Source organism: Neomonachus schauinslandi, chromosome 10, assembly GCF_002201575.2.
Source record: "Neomonachus schauinslandi chromosome 10, ASM220157v2, whole genome shotgun sequence".
In the NCBI taxonomy this organism is placed as follows: Eukaryota; Metazoa; Chordata; class Mammalia; order Carnivora; family Phocidae; genus Neomonachus; species Neomonachus schauinslandi.
The window spans coordinates 126,219,821-126,238,773 of NC_058412.1; the positions used below are offsets into that span (position 1 = coordinate 126,219,821).

Below are 18,953 nucleotides of genomic sequence, written 5' to 3' on the forward strand. Positions count from 1 at the left end.
TACCCATTTTTGTGTTTTATTCCAGTTAGTAAGTAACGCCATTCAGTTTCTGGCTTCAGTTTGCGAGCGGCCTCACTATAAGAATCTGTTTGAGGACCAGAGCACGCTGACGAGTATCTGTGAGAAGGTTATTGTGCCTAACATGGAATTTAGAGGTAATTACAGCGAAGTTTGAAGCCTTTTCAGGAGATTAAAGCTTGCTTTTTTTAAAGCATGTATTAGTATAAATTTATTATTAAGTCTGCTCCCTGTTGCTTTTTATAATAAATGCAGTCTAATTTTTTTTATTGCTAATTAAAACTTCCTGTAGGTCACTTGCTCCCTATTTTCTAAACGAAGACAGAAGGAGAAAAAAGTGATAAAAAAGACATTTGTGAGTGTTGCTGGGATGAGCTTTGTTTTCTACTGTAGAGCATTTTTCACAGAAATACTGAATAAGGCTACAGATATTCCTGTTACATTGAGAGGAAAGTAAACCATCCAGGATCTCAGTTTAGGAAAGAATTTGGTATTGTTTGATTTAGTGTTTCACTGCGGCAAATAACTATTGTTTAGTTGAGTGTAGAAGTGATTGATAACCTTTAAATGCAGAGCTGAAGCCCACTCAGTTTCTGATTAAGGTTAAGAGAGCCCTAAGACTCTATATTTGTATACAAACTGTCTTTCCTTCTTACAGCTGGGAAGAACAGGCAGTAAATATGGAAGGAATTGTGTTTTATGTCAAAACAATCATTAGATCAGTGGTTCTCAAATTATCAGGAACTAAAAGCGGAATTAAGGACAATACTTAATTGTCAATACTTTATTTCCTTTTGTGTTTTCATAAAACTATAAAGGACAGATCTTTATTTTGGTATTGCCTCTCCTACTTTGTCTGGTTTGAAATGACTTTTATGAAATGGTGATTATAGTTGTTAGGCCCTTTTTTTTTTAAGATTTTATTTATTTATTTGACAGAGACATAGCGAGAGAGGGAACACAAACAGGGGGAGTGGGAGAGGGAGAAGCAGGCTTCCCACGGAGCAGGGAGCCCAATGTGGGGCTCAATCCCAGGACCCTGGGATCATGATCTGAGCCGAAGGAAGACGCTTAACGACTGAGCCATCGAGGTGCCCCAGGCTCTTTGTTTTTTTAATGTCCTTATCTAGCAGAATAAAAGTTGACATCTCTAGGTTGGGCCTCAATATTCAACTTTTTGAAGTTGGTGGTTGGTAAAGTCCAATTCTGGGGACACGGTCACATTAGAACAGGTGAGCTGTGTGAATTACCTGTTACCTAATTGTTTAGGGTGGCATTTGCTGCTCTTAAGTAATGATAAAGAATATATGAAGTAGGGGCACCTGGGTGGCTCATTCGTGAAGCGTCTGCCTTCGGCTCAGGTCATGACCCCGGGTTCCTGGGATCGAGCCCTGCATCGGGCTCCCTGCTCTGCGGGGAGCCTGCTTCTCCCTTTCCCTCTGCCCCTGCTTGTGCTCTCTCTCTCTTGCTTGTGCTCTCTCATATAAATTTCTTTTTAAAAATGTGTGTGTGTGTATATATATATATATATATATATATATATATACATACATATATATATATATATATATGAAGTTTTTTTGGGAAGGAACATTTTGCTGGAAAACATGGCAGTTCTACATAGTCTTCTGTGTACTTGGCTGTGAAAGTACAATGACTTTTGTCATGTCTTTTGAGGGGTTATTTGAAGTGCCATCTCTCTTTGTAGCCGCTGATGAAGAAGCCTTTGAAGACAATTCTGAGGAGTATATAAGAAGAGATTTGGAAGGATCTGGTATGTATTTTGGTTTTGAACTTAGTCTGAAAGCAAGGCTCTTAAAGTTGCTCTTTCTGGTCACTGTGGGGAGGAGTGGGAGTCAGGGTAAGTATGCTGTCTTAACCAAGCCTTTCCTCCTCTAACTTTATACACCTTAAAGAGGACTCTTATCTGAGTTTGAGCGTAGAGTCCAACGTTGAATCATCTGCCTTCTCTTTTTTATATGCTTATTAGTGTGTAACTACTACTGTATCCTTTTTAGTTCCCATTTTGTGTTTCTTGTGAACAAAAGAATGTTCTTTTTCTTCTTTTTTTTTTAGAATGTTCTTTTTCATTGTTGATGTTGCTAAGAGCGATCAGATGACAATTTGTTGCCTTATAATCTTGGTCACTTGGTTTGTGGTTGTTTCTTTTATGACATATTTCCCTTTGATTTTATAGATATTGATACTAGACGCAGAGCCGCTTGTGATCTAGTACGAGGATTGTGCAAGTTTTTTGAGGGACCTGTGACAGGAATCTTTTCTGGTTATGTTAATTCCATGCTGCAAGAATATGCAAAAAACCCATCTGTCAACTGGAAACACAAAGATGCAGCCATTTACCTAGTGACATCTTTGGCATCAAAAGCCCAAACACAGAAGGTGAATCTTTTCAATATAGTTTTGTTTTTAAAATAGACTTGGTGTGGTAATCACAGAAATCAGAAAGAAGTAATACATTTCTTTTTTTTTTTTTTTTTAAAGATTTTATTTATTTATTCATGAGAGATAGAGAGAGAGAGGCTGAGGCAGAGGGAGAAGCAGGCTCCCCGCGGAGCAGGGAGCCCGATGTGGGACTCGATCCCAGGACCCTGGGATCACGACCTGAGCTGAAGGCAGACGCTTAACCGACTGAGCCACCCAGGCGTCCCAGAAGTAATACATTTCTAATGATCAGCCTACTTTGCTAGATAACCTGTTAGTTCCGATTCGAATTCATATAGTCTCCCAAGATGACTTTACATTGATATATTAAGCACTTTATTTTCTTATGGATAGAAAACTGATAGATACCACACTTGTTTCCCTTAGCTGAGACTTGGTGTATATAATGTGCTTAATTTAAATTTAGCTGTTCCTTAAATTAGGGAGATTTCTTTATTGTCTATTAAAATAGTCTTGGTTTTTTATATTTAAGCAGTTTGTGATTTGAAGTGTTCATCTCCATTTGTAACCTGTTTGTTATTTTAGAGGGGGGTGAGGGGCAAATGGAGAAGGGGAGAGAGACTCTTAAGCAGGCTTCAGGCATCACAACCTTGAGATGATGACCCAAGCTGAAATCAAGAGTCAGACGCTCAACCACCTGAGCCAACGAGGCGCCCCATAACCTGTTTTTTAAAAGTTGCCTAAATTTCCTATGTGATAGATTGTATCAGATGTATACAGGTATTTCATGTCATTTACCCTGTTAAAAATTGTTTTTCAGCATGGAATTACACAAGCAAATGAACTTGTAAACCTGACTGAGTTCTTTGTGAATCACATTCTCCCTGATTTAAAATCAGCTAATGGTGAGTTTGTGAAAAATTTTTTATGCCACTTACTTTTTACTTGAGTGGTTTTTATTGCTTTTGTTTTTTAAGTATCTAGTTTAAATCTTACTATTTAAGATACTAGTATCTAGTATCTCTGCATCCAACGTGTGGCTAAAACTCAAGACCCTGAACATCAGGATTCACATCCTCTACTGATTGAGCCAGCCAGGCACCCCTGCATTGTTATTTTATACTACAAAATAAGTAACATGGCAAAAGTCATAAGGTCATAATCGGGGCTCTACAGCACCGTGATACTCAAAAAATTGGTTATTCCTTTTTTTTTTTTTTTTTTTTAAGGTTTTTTTTTATCTGAGAGAGAGAAATGGGCAGGGGGACAAGCAGAGGGAAAAGCAGACTCTCCGCTGAGCAGGGAGAGGGGGGCTCAATCCCAGGACCCTGAGATCATGACCTGAGCTGAAGGCAGATGCTTAACCCAATAAGTCACCCAGGCATCTCTGCAGTTACTTCTTTTATTGAATAAAATCTCAGATGGTTTCCCCAGATCTTGCACTGTTGAAATTAACTTTCTTTAAAGAAGATGTTGCTTGTATAGAAGGAAAATAGGAACAACTAAGATGAAATTGTATCTCAGCTTTGTTAGGCTGGTGCATACTCTAGGAATTATACTTCAGTTTTTTTTCCCTTCTCATTTAAAAAATGTAATCTTAAAAATTGAAGTAAATTTAAAGTACTTCAAACTGATAATTAAGGATAACTTCCTTTGTTTTTCTTTTTTTTAAGATTTTACTTATTTATTTGAGAGAGAACATATGAGAGGGGATAGGGTCATAGGGCAAAGCAGACTCCCTGCCGAGCAGGGAGCCCGATGCGGGACTCTGTCCAGGGACTCCAGGATCATGACCCGAGCCGAAGGCAGTCGCTTAACCAACTGAGCCACCCAGGCGCCCGGATAACTTCCTATGTTTATGAAAGTATATACATTATATATTCCCTTTCTAAAAACTTTTTGTATGGCAGGCACCTGGGTGGCTCACTCAGTTAGGTGTCTGACTCTTGATCTCAGCTCAGGTCTTGATCTCAGGGTCATGAGCTCAAGCCCCATGTTGGACTCCACGCAGGGCATGGGGCCTACTTTTTAAAAAAATAAAAAAGCTTTTTGTAAGGAAATTTTAAATATACTAAGAGGGAGAATATTGTAATGGACATCCATGTTTTACTGTCATCTGGCTTTAAGAATTTTAAGTAATTGATCAGTATTCTTTTTTCACTAATTTATTTTCCCAGCATTAGAGCAGGTAAAGGAAATCCCAGCCAGTGCTTGCTTTGGCAGCACATATATTAAAGCAAATCCCAGCCTGAGAGACATGTTTTTGATTCAGAATAGCTTCACTTCTAGCTAAAAGATGATATATGGTTATTAGCTTGTGGTCTAAATCATTTTTATTCAATTAATGTAAGTAGTAAGTGCATGTCCATTTGTAATGAAACTTACAAAAGGAAAAAAAAATTAATCATAATCTTACCAGAACAAATAGCTACATAGTAGATCTTTATATAATTAAATAAGCTTCAATTATTTGACATTATGGTTACCAAAACTGTTTCAAAAATCTGATAATGTTGCCAATCTGGGTGTAATAGTCCTGAGCACTTAAATAACTATGGTTTTATTTTTTTAATAGTGAATGAATTTCCTGTCCTTAAAGCTGATGGTATCAAATACATTATGATTTTTAGGAATCAAGTAAGTAGCTTTTGATTTATGTGTTATATGCCATTTAATCTCTTAAGTTTTATTGTATACCAGCCTCTCTTCCCTTCTATGCAGTCCTTCTTGACATCCACATCTAACAGAATGATAACTTCTTAAGAACTTAGGATTCCAGACCATGCTTAATTTTCTCCTTTGTCTCAAAAATAATCATTATACAGTGATTTTCATAAAAAATTAGTATCCGAACAAGGTACACACATTGCTTATGGTTGATTATGTGTCTTGTCTTTCTTTTAAGATTTTATTTATTTATTAGAGAGAAAGTGTGCACAAGCAGGGGGGAGGGGCAGAAGGAGAAGCAGACTCACTGAGCAGTGAGCCCAACGTAGGGCTTGATCCCAGGACCCTAAGATCATGACCTGAGCCAAAGGCAGATGCTTAACGTACTGAGCCACCCAGGCACCCCTGTGTCTTGTTTCTTATTTGATGACAGAGGTCTCCTCCCCTTTCATATGCCTGTTATTTGTTGGAGAAACCTGTCATTTATCTTACAGAAGTTTTTCACATTGTGCTTTTAGCTGTTTGCATTCTCATGTGTTTATGGTTTTATTACATTCTTGTTTCCACAAAAGTTTTGTAGTATTCCATAGGTTTAAAATTTTATTTATATAGGGGCGCCTGGGTGGCTCAGTCGTTAGGGTATCTGCCTTCGGCTCAGGTCATGATCCCAGGGTCCTGGGATCGAGTCCCACATTGGGCTCCCTGCTCAGCGGAAGCCTGCCTCTCCCTCTCCCACTCCCCCTGCTTGTGTTCCCTCTCTCGCTGTCTCTCTCAAATAAATAAAAAATCTTAAAAAAAAAAAAAAATTTTATTTATATAAATGGTATGCTATAGGTTCGTTCTACACATGTTGTCTTTTTTTACTGTGCTTGATATTGTTTTTGAGACGTACTCATTTTAGTAGATGTAGTTCATTTTTTTTTTTTTAAAGATTTTATTTATTTATTTGACAGAGAGAGACACAGCGAGAGAGGGAATACAAGCAGGGGGAATGGGAGAGGGAGAAGCAGGCTTCCCGCGGAGCAGGGAGCCCGATGCGGGGCTCGATCCCAGGACTCTGGGATCATGACCTAAGCCGAAGGCAGACGCCTAACGACTGAGCCACCCAGGCGCCCCTGTAGTTCATTTTTTAATAGTTGTGTGGTATCCCCATCATAAGACTATCCAGTTTATAATTTCTTGATTTATAATTTTTATGTCTTTGGCACGTATTTACAAGGGTTACATGTAACCTTGTGAAGCTGCTCTACTTTATTTTTTAAAAGATTGATTTATTTATTTGAGAGAGAGATTGAGCGCACATGGGGGGGTGGGGGGGCACAGAGGGAAGGAGAGAGAGTGTCAAACAGACTCTGTGCCAAACGCGGAGCCCGATGCGGGGCTCAGTGTCATGACCCCAAGACCACCACCTGTCTCAAAATCAAGAGTCAGATACTCAGCCGACTGCACCACCCAGGCTCCCTGAAGCTGCTCTATTTTAAAGAGTAATGGATGGGAATTCTAAATTTTTAGATGTTTCTTTCTTTTTTCTTTCTTTCTTCCTTTCCTTTCCTTCCTTTTCCTTCCTTCCCTTCCCTTTCCTTCCCTTCCTTCCTTTTCCTTCCTTCCTTCTTTTCTTCCCTCTCCTTTCTTCCTTCTCCTTCCCTTCCCTTCCTTCCTTCCCTTCCTTCCTTCCCTTTCCTTCCTTCTTTCCTTCCCTTTCCTTACTCCCCTTCCCCTTCACCTTCCCCTTCCATAGGCTCCACACCCAGCATGGAGCCCAACACAGGGCTTTGAACTCACAACCCTGAGATTAAGACCTGACCTGAGATCGAGTCGGACGTTCAACTGGCTGAGCCACCCAGGCGCCCCTAGAATTTTCTAATGAAGATTAGTATTCTTATTTTTGCACCACCCCTTTTTTTTAGAAGAGAAAATGAGGCACAGACAGCTTAAATGACTTTTCCAAGAAATACCTGCTAGTGAAAAGTGTAGTTCTTAATATTAATGAAATCTTAGTTTGCTTGTCCATTATACTACTATTTCATGATGTGTGTTTTTATCTGCAAGATTTTCCTCTAACCATAGTTTAATGCTCAGAGAAAGAGAATTGTGAATGTGAATTCAGCCATTACATGGAGGTAGAAGTTTGATTTCTCATCCGTATCGTCTCCCATTGTAACAGCTGAAAAAAACACACTTTCCAGAATCAGCAAGCCCTTCTAAGGTTGCATCATTGACTTAAAGCATGCATATTATTGTGTTTTTCAGGTATCAAAAGAACATCTTTTAGTCTCTATTCCTCTCTTGATTAATCACCTTCAAGCTGAAAGTATTGTTGTTCATACTTATGCAGCACATGCTCTTGAGAGGCTGTTTACTATGAGAGGGCCGAACAACACCACTCTGTAAGTATTTGATTCTAAACAATTTCTATTTTTTCAGCTTAGGGTGGGGAACTGTTCTGTGCTGGTCAAAGTTCTCTTTGACTATATTCATAATGTCATTAGTTTGAAAAATAAATGTGTACTTTTCCCTCATTTAATAATTCTGTCTCAGTCCAAAAGGATGAGGTCGTATGCTAAAAATAGATACATTATGACAAAAAGTTAAATAGGAAATTGGAGCAAAGGAAAATAATGGGGTGAGATTCTAAAAAGAAATGTGTGTCCAAGGATCCTGTACAGGAGTTAAGGAAACTCCTGCAATTTGTGTGCTGTCTCCTTGCAACCAAGGCATAGAGGGCAACTTGGTAAGTTAAAATTTTCAGTGTCCTTGAGATTAAAATTAAACAGTTACTTAGAAGGCAACTCAGAAATGGGCCTTCATTAAGGGGGTGTTCTTGCAACATCATGCAACAAAGTTGTTTTTACGTGGCCGTTTTTGCATTATTACCCCGTGTGGAGATAGGACACAACTGAGTGAAAATAATTCCCTAGGGTCCCAGACAGTAGTTCTTCTGGCCTGAGCCAAGGAGACAATGTAGAGGAATGGACGGTCTGCGTGTCTTTCAGGCCATTCTTCAGCAGTGTTATTTCTTGAAACTGAGCTTTGGGTAAGAGATGGAAAACGGTTCTTTTCTTCTTTAAGAACTTGAAGTGCAGATATTCTTAGAGCCAATTAAGGGTTGAAAGGACATCCTTTGAGGTGAGTCAAACCAGTACCTGTCTTCAGGCCCAGAACTCAATGCAGAATTTATGCACCTGCTCCAGGAAAAGCAAATGACTGAGACCCCGAGTCTGAGCTCTATTCTCGGTGAGGATGGGTATGACCCAAGGGTGACCTGAACAGCTTTAGATGATGTCAGGTTTGCCTGGATTTTGGTTTGTGTTTGATCCCAGATGTGCCTTTTTAGGAATTTTACATGAACACATGTAAACAGTTACTTTCCTAAGCTGTCTGTTGATTGTCAGTGGTGGGAGATGGCTAGCTTTTATGCCAAGAAGTGTGATTTAGTGGTTGCCCAACGGTATTCCAGAGTGATCAGCTCAAGAGTTGGCAGTGACTGAAAGCTGTTTTTTCATCTATAGCTTTACAGCCGCAGAAATCGCACCGTTTGTTGAGATTCTGCTAACAAACCTTTTCAAAGCTCTCACACTTCCTGGCTCTTCAGAAAATGAATATATTATGAAAGGTAGGCCGTTTCCCTGGTGTATAGACTATAAGAACCCCATCTCCGATTACAGGGGCGAATGCTCTGAGTTGTACTTTAGGTTACGTAGTCTATGAACCAGATACTGTGGGCTAAGCATTAAGTAGGTTTAGATTATTTTTAAACGGAAAACCTTTTGTTTACTGTTAATGGTATTTTCAGAAAAAAATTTACCCTAGTTTGGTATAGAGCTCCTCTTGTTAAAGAAAAAGTAGCAAACTCCCTTTTTCTTTACCTAGATTGATTTTGTTGAGGGCAGAGATCAGACGAGACTTTTGTTGATGGCTTGTTAGATGCTAGGCTAGGTCTTGGCATGAAGCCCGGGTGCACTTGCTGGGCTGCACACGCATCCTGCCTCCGCAGAGTACTGCCAAGAACACAGGCAGCTGTCAGCCCCTGCCCGCTGCCACAGGAGGAGAGCATCATGGTGACCGCTCTGACTTAGTCACTGTTGCATTCTAGCAGCCTAGCTGCGTCTGACTCCTAGGAAATGCTTTTCAAACAAACTGTCCCTGATGGCGGGTCAGGCCCCCTGGGGTATGTTGTGTATCTGTGTGTACATGTGTTTATATGTGTATCTAGGTATGTATTTGTGTTTTCAGCACCATACTTCTCCCAGTGGTGATGCGTGACTGCTGTTGTTTAATGTCTGTCTCTGTGAGGTTAACTGGCGTGTAGTCTCATTACTGTGTTCCTAGGGTGTGCGAGAGCACCCGGATGCATACCTTCTCAGTAGTACTGTTGGATGAGTGAGTCAGCAGACTCTGCCAGCCCAGAGGTGGGGCACTGACCCATCCTCAAACCCCCTGACCCCCCAGCTCAGGGACGGTTTTCTCTAGGGAGTGAGGGATACGCAGTGGTTAGCTAAGCTGGAAGGTGAGTCTGGCTGAGGGAGAAGAAACATGGCCAAGTTTAGGGGGCAACAGAGGATAACTTTCTATCCTCTGTGCCTGATACATAGTAGCTGCTGTGCTTGGTAAACATCTATTCTACTTGTGCAGAAACAATTATGTACATTTTTAGCTTAATAATGTATCTCTCATGCCAGATGTTTTTAGGCATCTATTAATGAGCAGTATTCTTGTAGTGTGGACCCTCCGTAGCTTTATGTGTATTTTTAGATTTTTCTTGGGCTCCTAATCTCTCTTTTGGAGGGAGATGGACAGATGGTCTTCTCTCAGTTTTTGGTAGGCTGTGATGTGTCCATTAGGCTAGGGCTAAACATTACCTGCCATTGATTTTCTAAGTGAAGAGACTGGAAACTGTACTCTCTTCCAGCTACTGCCCCCCTTCCCCTGTCATTCTACCACTTCCTCCTGCTCAGTGTTTGCCTCTTTAGTCATTTATTATTTCTTACTGTCCCTTTTTCCTTTTAAGCCTTAGGCTTTCTGAAAGTACCTAAATTTTGTTGTCAGTCTTTGGCATAATTTTGAAAGGAAAGGACATTTAGATTGTTTATAGAGAGCTATCTGGGGGTTGCTTAAGGGTCTTAAAATTTTGTTGGTGAGTCTGTGGACTTTTTTTTTTTTTTTTCGTAATCACTGTTTTTTTCTGAATTTTAACTATTCTTGCTCTTTTTATATTTTACAGCTATCATGAGAAGTTTTTCCCTCCTACAAGAAGCCATAATCCCCTACATCCCCACCCTCATCACTCAGCTTACACAGAAGCTTTTAGCTGTTAGTAAGGTAACAAGACCAGTTTTAAGAGTACAGTTGCTTTTTAACTTATGCTTCAAACTGTTTGAGCCTCAGAACTCTCTGGCAGTGGGTCAGGCTTAGGAAAAGTTCTCTGGATTCTTCCTGACCAACAGTTAAGTACCTTTTAAAAGTGTGGGGAGATATTAGATTGGAGACATTACAGCACTTGCCTTTATAAGTGTAGGTCCAGAAACTTTAAAATGTTTCATTTGAATTATTCTCATTTATTTATTTATTTATTTTTTAAAGATTTTATTTATTTATTTGAGAGAGAGAATGAGAGAGAGCAAGCACATGAGAGGGGGGAGGGTCAGAGGGAGAAGCAGACTCCCCGCCGAGCAGGGAGCCCGATGCGGGACTCGATCCCGGGACTCCAGGATCATGACCTGAGCCGAAGGCAGTCGCTTAACCAACTGAGCCACCCAGGCGCCCTGAATTATTCTCATTTAAAAAGTAACATGTTTCATTGACTACAGTTGAAAAAGTACAGAAGTAATTGATCTGAAATGATCTTAGATGCAGGAAAGCAGGCTCTGTACCAAGTGGACAAAAAAAAGGCTACTCAGACTTTTATAAAATGATATAGTCCCTTGTGTCTGGTCTCCTTTACTCTTATTTCCCCCAAGTAAGGTCCATTCCTTTGATCAAAACTTTTATAGATATTTTGATTTCATATTTATTAATACTAAGATTTAAAAAATAAAAGTCAGGTTAAGGCTGCCAAAATTCCTTTTGAGATGCCTGTTACTAATTACTCTGTGGAAAGGAAATAAATGTATAGAACTATTACAGGGACTTTGGAGAACAGTGATCATTTTCCAATTGAGTTCTGGTAAGGGTGTTGGACTGCTTTGGGCCTTGGAGGATTTAGAGAGAAGAGACCTTGGGTCTTCCACTGTCCCCCGCCCCAAACTTCTAAGTTCATCAACTTCATATGGTAGCCTTCCAAGAAGGACTTCGTTTGATGGAAAATAGGGTTATGTTGCTTTGAAAATTGAAAACCACTGATAGAAAGGAGTGCCACTCTGGAGGTACAGACATTGAGACCCATAGAGGTTAAGGCTTGCCTAAGGTCCCTCACCAGGCTAAAGGCACAGCCTGGTCATACATGTCCCTGCTCGTTTCTTCCAGCACTGCTTACAGGGTTGACTGCTTACAGTGGCTGTAAGCCACTGCTTACAGCACGTGGCTTTCAGACAAGTTCCTTATAGCGCTGGGAACACTGAAGCTCGTGGAGTCCTCTGCCTGTAACTTGACTTATTTTTCATAGTGGACTTTTGTCCATTAAAAGAAAAGAAAATAGAAATAGGCATTAGTGAGTATTGTTTTATTTTCTGAATTTTAAAGTCCACATAAAACTTTAACATATATATAGGCAAGTGTAATTGAGGTTTTTTTTTTTTAGTACTGATTTTTTTAAAAGATGGCCTCTCAGTGTGTTTTAGAAGGGATTGGTGTGTGTGTTTTATTTTAGATATTTAATATAGTCACTTGGATTATTGGAGAGTGGTGGTAAGCTTTCTGTTTTTAATTTCAGAATCCAAGCAAACCTCACTTTAATCACTACATGTTTGAAGCGATATGTTTGTCCATAAGAATAACTTGTAAAGCTAACCCTGCTGCTGTTGTAAATTTTGAGGAGGCTTTGTTTCTGGTGTTTACTGAAATTTTACAAAATGATGTACAAGGTAAGTTAACAGAAATTATTTTCTTTCTTACTGAATAAAACTATTAAAGTGGCTAATAAAATGGAGCCTGCCTGTGAGGTATGTGCCTTTTTGTGGGAGCCATTAGTTATGAAGCTGACAGCTCTGTTTTTACTTTTATCAACAGAATTTATTCCATACGTCTTTCAAGTGATGTCTTTGCTTCTGGAAACACACAAAAATGATATCCCGTCTTCTTACATGGCCTTATTTCCTCATCTCCTTCAGCCAGTGCTTTGGGAAAGAACAGGAAATATCCCTGCTCTGGTGAGGCTTCTCCAAGCGTTCTTGGAACGCGGTTCAAACACGATAGCAAGTGCTGCGGCTGACAAAATTGTGAGTGGGATTTATTTTGATGTCATTGTCATTTTATAAGGTAGCGGAGAGAAACAGGATGGTGGAGTTTTAAAAATTCTTAAGTAAAATAAATGTAACAAAGTAGTTATTAGAAAATATTAATGTATATTTTACTACAATTAGGTATCCTTTAATTATCTCCATGGTAGGAGATAAAAAAATAGAGCCAAATAGGTTAATTTCAGGAACTTAACTTTAAGGCTTATTGTGATGGGATATTTTCTGACTATACTTCAGAAGTAGGAACAAAAGTGAAAACGCTAATTATTATAGCATGCACCCTTTTCCAAAACATCACCTGCTTAAAGTGTAACTTTCGGAACAGTTAATCCTTGCCTCTTTAACGGAGTATTATTTGATCTAATTTGTTGTAGCCTGGGTTATTAGGTGTCTTCCAGAAGCTAATTGCATCCAAAGCCAATGACCACCAAGGTTTTTATCTTCTAAACAGTATAATAGAGCACATGCCTCCGTGAGTATGAGTATAACCCTCACTGTATAGATTACTCAAGGACTGTTGGGTACTCAGAAGATGCTGACTTGATACATTGTTGGTTTTATTCACTTCTTTAGTGAGTCAGTTGATCAGTACAGGAAGCAAATCTTCATTCTACTATTCCAAAGACTTCAGAATTCCAAAACAACAAAGTTTATCAAGAGTAAGTAAAATTGGGGCGCCTAAGTGGCTCAGTCGGTTGAGTGTCTGCCTTTGGCTAGGGTCATGATCCCAGGGTTCTGGGATCGAGCCCCACATTGGGCTCCCTGTTTGGTGGGGAGCCTGCTTCTCCCTCTCTCTCTGCCTCTCCCCGTCTTATGCTCTCTCTCTCTCTCTTTCTGTCAAATAAATAAAATATTAAAAAAAAAAAAAAGTAAAATCATTTGGCTCTTCTTACAGAAATAAGGAAGGAAAGTAGCTAAAACCCTTAGCCTTTATGGTTACATATAAACGTTTTATCAGTTTTAAGCTTTTTCTATAAAATATTTTAAGATGTTTGTATTCTCCAAATAGTTAGTCACTTTCAAATATATTGTGTTCCAAAGGTGAGTGTCTTAAGTTTAGATATCAAAACATTTTTTGTCTATACTGTATGTTAATTGTATAATAAAGGGAATATTGATCCTAAAGTTACCCACTGATTTTAATGATTATGACTATTTCACGTGGCAGACTTGTGCTGAATCACTTGTTTAGTGCACTGAGGCCTCTGTATTGATATTCTGCATCTCCTTTCAACAGGCTTCTTAGTCTTTATTAATTTGTATTGCATAAAATATGGGGCGCTGGCACTGCAAGAAATATTTGATGGCATACAACCAAAGTAAGTTTGTTTTTATTACTTACTGTATTTTGTTATTTAAAGCAAAAATTGACTGCTTTTAGCACAAACCAGTATTTCTGTTTTATAGATGGTTTTATAGTTCTTGGTGGAGCTATATATCTTTGTGGTTTTCAGAATATTCTTAGGACTGTTGAGTTGCAAAGAATAAAATCCCTGCAGACATTTTTCTAACTCCCCCCGCTGCCTTCTACACAGCCAGTGTTCTGTGTGATTCTGGATGGTTGGGGTTGTCTCCAGGAGCCTGCCTTTGTTAAGGCCAGTAGTGTGATTTTTCAGATGACAGTCTTTGCTTTTCACTTAGTGTACATACAAAGAATGTAGTTAGATGGTATTTCCCATTTCATAGGGAAAGGAAGGATAGAAATGATAGAGAACAATTTGAAGAAAAAAACTCAAGTGAGATCCCCGTATTGGTATTATATCAAAAAAATTCCAGACTGACTGAGATGAAAAAAATGAATTAGCCTGAAAAAGTAGTACCAGAATATATGCTTTTCAGCTGTAGAGATTTGTGAGGAAATCAGTTTCATGAACTGCTAGTGGGTAAACCGGTGTGATCTTTCTATAAAGCAAAAAATAATACCTAGAGTATTAAAATGTCCAGTATCTTTGATATCCACTATTTCCACTTCAGGTAATTTTAGTGAAGTAGAAACTGAGGATTTTACATCGTTTGGTATTGCTCTTAGGATGTTTGCAACAACATATTAGATTGGTGGCTAAATAATTTTTATAATATAGTCATTAACATTTATATCCTTATAGATACGTAAGCATAGGAAATTGGGAAGTTTATAATCCAGTAATGTTAAAACTAGTTATTACTGGATAGTGGGGTGGTGATGGGTAATTCTTTTTCTGCTTTCTCTTACCTAATTTCTAATTTTTCAAAGATTTGAGTAATTAAAAAAAATAGTGACAGAAAAGCGGTGTGAAGATTCCACATGAGCACAGACTTTAGTATTTCACAGAAGTTGTTAGCAGCACTTGGCCACAGGGCCGAAGTTTGAGGTTTCATTTTTGCTTTGTCATCTCTAGGTCTCTGCCATTCAGTTGACCAAAAATAGTAGCTCTGTTATTTTGGATTTTATTATATCCCTAAGGAGTCAGTGTAAGTAACATCTAATAAGCATTTCACAGTTTAATTATAGTGATAGTCTAATATTTTATTTTAATAGAATGTTTGGAATGGTTTTGGAAAAAATCATTATTCCTGAAATTCAGAAAGTATCTGGAAATGTAGAGAAAAAGATTTGTGCGGTTGGCATAACGAAATTACTAACAGAATGTCCCCCAATGATGGACACAGAGTATACCAAGCTATGGTAAGTAGTACTCCAAACTTTTTGGGAATTACAGCTTCCTTCCCTTATGACTGCAAAATTAAACAAGCTTATTCTCCTGAGGGCTGAGAATTGGGTTCTGATCTCAGGTTCTCCACTAGCAACCATCAGATCCAAGACAGGACATGTGGGTCCTTCTGGGTCTAGAAAGATGTTTCCTGATTCTTAACTTTATCAGAGGGGGTTCATGTGCCCCCTCTGAGAATCTGGTGAATGTTGCTGGTCTACAGGATCTCTAGGAATGTTCATGACAGACACTCTTAAGCCAAGCTAAGTTGGCTTAAATCTTTAAGTGGAGAAATTGAATAGGCTAAAAGAGGATCTTATGTGCTTGTGCTCCATGACTGGTATTCCTGGCTTTTCTTGACCTCTTGCTCTCAGGAACCTTGCCTCATTTTGGATTCACTCAGGCACCCTCTTCCAGAAAAGGATCTGATGATTCGAGGCCTATTTCTTCTAACTAACTTCTGGCAGCAGTGAATCTCTGGTTTGGCTTCAGTCACATGGCCTTCTTGGCCAGTGGGTCACACAGCCAGCTGGACAGCTCTGGGGATGGAGTAGTTTCCAAAAGGGAAATTGGCGTGCTGTGGCCAAAAAGAAGTTAAGAGTGGTTTTGGAGGATACGTGTAAGAACTGATGTCCATCCCATTTCAAAGGTCCCTTGCAGCTCTTGAGACTGTGCCTCTATGATTTGTGTCTCTGAGGAATTGCTGCTTTTTGTTTAGATCTTCAGAAGTATTCACTTTATCTTTTGTCTGCTTGCTTGCTTCAAATCCAGGACTCCTTTATTACAGTCTCTGATTGGCCTTTTTGAGTTACCTGAAGATGATACCATTCCTGATGAAGAACATTTTATTGACATAGAAGATACACCAGGGTATCAGACCGCCTTCTCACAGTTGGCATTTGCTGGGAAAAAAGAGCATGATCCTGTAGGTCAGATGGTGAACAATCCCAAAATTCACCTGGCACAGTCACTTCACAAGCTGTCTACCGCCTGTCCAGGAAGGGTAAGTGTGTTGTCCAGGAACTCTGATGAACAGACCCCTTTCTGGGAAGGCAAGAAGGTAGGAGTTATGCTGGTGCCTATAGTTAGGCGTTAATTTTCTTTCGTTAAAATGATGTGCTAGAAGTAGATTTTAAGCAAATGACTTTTGGAATAAGGACAAAGCAGGGGATAAAACCCCCTCACACCTCCCCCACACACTTTTTAAGTTTTATTTATTTATTTAAGTAATCTCTACACCTGACATGAGGCTTGTACTCACAACTCCCAAGAGCTAGAGTCGCTGGCTCCTACTGAGCCAGCCAGGCACTCTAAAACCCTTTGAATAGAAATGTATTTATTTCCCAGATTGAAATCACTCTTCTATTAAAATGTAGGCATTTTTTTTTTTAACTGCAGCATACTCAAATATTGGATCATGGAGTAAACATAATGGCTGTAGAGTTGCATTATCTAGCACCTTTTACAGAGTCTTCTAGATTATCGGAGAAAATGTATATTTTTCAATGTTTCATTATGGAAAACTTAAAACACATAGAAACAGCATAATGAACTTTCACATACAGACCCTTCAAAAAGTACCAGTGTTCTGCCATTCTTGTTGCAAGTGTTTCTCCTTGGGCATGATGTCATTTCACCTATATGTACTTAATTATGCATTGCTAACCAATAAACTTTTTTTTTTTTAAAGATTTTATTTATTTATTTGAGAGAGAGAGAGTGAGAGAGAGCATGAGAGGGGAGAGGGTCAGAGGGAGAAGCAGACTCCCCGCTGAGCGGGGAGCCCGATGCGGGACTTGATCCTGGGACTCCAGGATCACGACCTGAGCCGAAAGCAGTTGCCTAACCGACTGAGCCACCCAGGCGCCCAAGGACTTTTTTTTTTTTTAATCCCCACAATGCCACTACCACACTGAATAGCAGTAATTCCTTATGGATCTGCTTTTTAGACCTATCCAGTTCTGAAGGTGTAAAGCAATTGAGGTCCTTGAGAATCGCTGCAAGAGTCACTGGTGATGGACTGCCCTTCCCAAGACACGGCAGTTCTGGAGAAGATGGGGCTTGTGTTGGTTTAGTAGGATCTCCAGGAACCAGCATGTTTCCCATCTCTTGTAGGTTCCCTCGATGGTGAGCACCAGCCTTAATGCGGAAGCGCTCCAGTATCTCCAAGGCTACCTTCAGGCGGCCAGCGTGACACTGCTTTGACCTGCGTTTTCCAGATTGGCTAAGCCAAGGATGGTTTCTGAGGAAACCACATAGACGTCTGAGCACAGCTGCATTAAAGCAAGTTTTCCTTTTGAACTTGTCACAAATTCCATCTTGTAAAGAATATTAAATGTTGCTTTAAGCTGAACCTTGAGCAAATTAGGTGGTTTGTGTGATCATAACTATAGAAGTGGGTGACTTTCCAGTTTGCAGCTTCCAGGGACAGGTATTAGTTCAGTATATGATCATGAGTTGAGCATTTGCACTGTTGGGATAACTTTAAAATTCTGATGGACACTGAGCGTGGAGACTTTTTTCTGTTACTAAATTGTTTTGAGGCATTGCCATTTGTGTTTCTCTCCTTTGTATTTTTGTCTGTTTCCGTAAGCTTTTATTGGAAATGTGAGTAAGTAAAGAATCACTGGTGTAACTTGCCAAGAAATGCACATTTCATAGTTTTAAATCTAATAGAAGTTTTTTTTTTAAAGCCCTCAAATATGTATCTAAGAACATCTTAAAGACAGGTTTTTGGTGCTAATACTATTATAATGAGTTTCTTTAAATAACTGAAATTCAAACTCAGTCTTTCCTTACCAGGGAAAAGGGAACATTAATAAAGGTTTGGGGCTTATCTATTAGAACTTTTCTGGACCCATTTCTAGATGGCAGCATGAACTCTGGGCCAGATGGTTCCTTCTGTGGATCGGGGAGAGATGCCCTAGCTGGCTTCACGAGGCTGTTGCGTAGGTTAGACTGCATAGACGTTTGCCCTTTTTGAGAGTGTCTGTCTTATCTGCAGATTGGTGGTTACTTGGAACTTTTCAAAGTACAGCCTGAGGTCTAGGATGAGCCATGAGAGTGGGTATACACTAGCAAACAAGGCTGCCTGGGCAGGTTCTAGAACAGTTGGGTTTTTAGGGAGTAATCAGACTAGCTCAATTGAGAGGCGTAGTTTACTTCTGCTGGAATTGTCCGTTCGGTGCAGATTAAATTGAAATCTCATTCTGCACACATCAGTGATCTCTTTTAAACTTCAGGCACCTGACTTGAATGTTTTTTCTTCACATGCTGTTTTTGTAGCGTTGCGTGAGAAACCCTCCAGCTTAATCAGTCTAAGTGTTGTATCAATCTACTCATTTTTTTTGTCTTGATATAGTAATGGAAGCATTAAATCATATATCACTATTTAAGTGGTCACTGGCAAGATACTGAGATATTATTGGGATCTACTTTTGAAGTATAATTTAATACAGGTAAAAAATCTGTAGTGAAAAACAGTCGGTGGTGATGATTTTTGTTTGCTGCTTCTTACATAAGCTCCAAGAGCACCTGTTCGGCAACGATCGGGTAGAGCTCTTGGTGAACAGTTAAGTAAATAACACAGCACATTCTGTTGCAGAGAACCCTTGCTTCAGCATCTTAGCCTCGGAGGACTGAGCAGGTTGTGAATTTTTTCCTCCTCAAAACCACCAGAAGATGGTTTGTCTTTGTAAATGTGCCTTTTAAAATAGTTTCTGAACAGAAAGATTGGTACCTTTCCTATCCTTTACTCTGGCACAAGTCATTAATTCTGCTA

At 39.4% G+C, this 18,953-nt stretch overlaps 1 protein-coding gene across 2 annotated transcripts in view; it reads left to right on the forward strand.

Moving 5' to 3' along the window:
- The window catches only part of CSE1L (chromosome segregation 1 like), a 46,387-nt gene extending 28,862 nt beyond the window's left edge, over positions 1-17,525 (forward strand). The window contains exons 10-25 of one of the 2 annotated variants that reach the window (XM_021685926.1): positions 26-155; positions 1,727-1,792; positions 2,216-2,418; positions 3,242-3,326; positions 4,997-5,058; positions 7,339-7,475; positions 8,598-8,701; positions 10,310-10,407; positions 11,957-12,107; positions 12,253-12,461; positions 12,857-12,954; positions 13,056-13,141; positions 13,720-13,801; positions 15,001-15,147; positions 15,944-16,175; positions 17,288-17,525. In XM_021685926.1, the coding sequence (XP_021541601.1) occupies positions 26-155; positions 1,727-1,792; positions 2,216-2,418; positions 3,242-3,326; positions 4,997-5,058; positions 7,339-7,475; positions 8,598-8,701; positions 10,310-10,407; positions 11,957-12,107; positions 12,253-12,461; positions 12,857-12,954; positions 13,056-13,141; positions 13,720-13,801; positions 15,001-15,147; positions 15,944-16,175; positions 17,288-17,377 (1,980 nt within the window). In that variant the 3' untranslated portion in view covers positions 17,378-17,525. Of the gene's footprint in view, positions 1-25; positions 156-1,726; positions 1,793-2,215; positions 2,419-3,241; positions 3,327-4,996; positions 5,059-7,338; positions 7,476-8,597; positions 8,702-10,309; positions 10,408-11,956; positions 12,108-12,252; positions 12,462-12,856; positions 12,955-13,055; positions 13,142-13,719; positions 13,802-15,000; positions 15,148-15,943; positions 16,588-17,287 lie in introns of those variants that run through there. The other variant, XM_044918976.1, reaches the window with a different exon arrangement.
- The last annotated feature ends 1,428 nt before the right edge of the window (positions 17,526-18,953 follow it).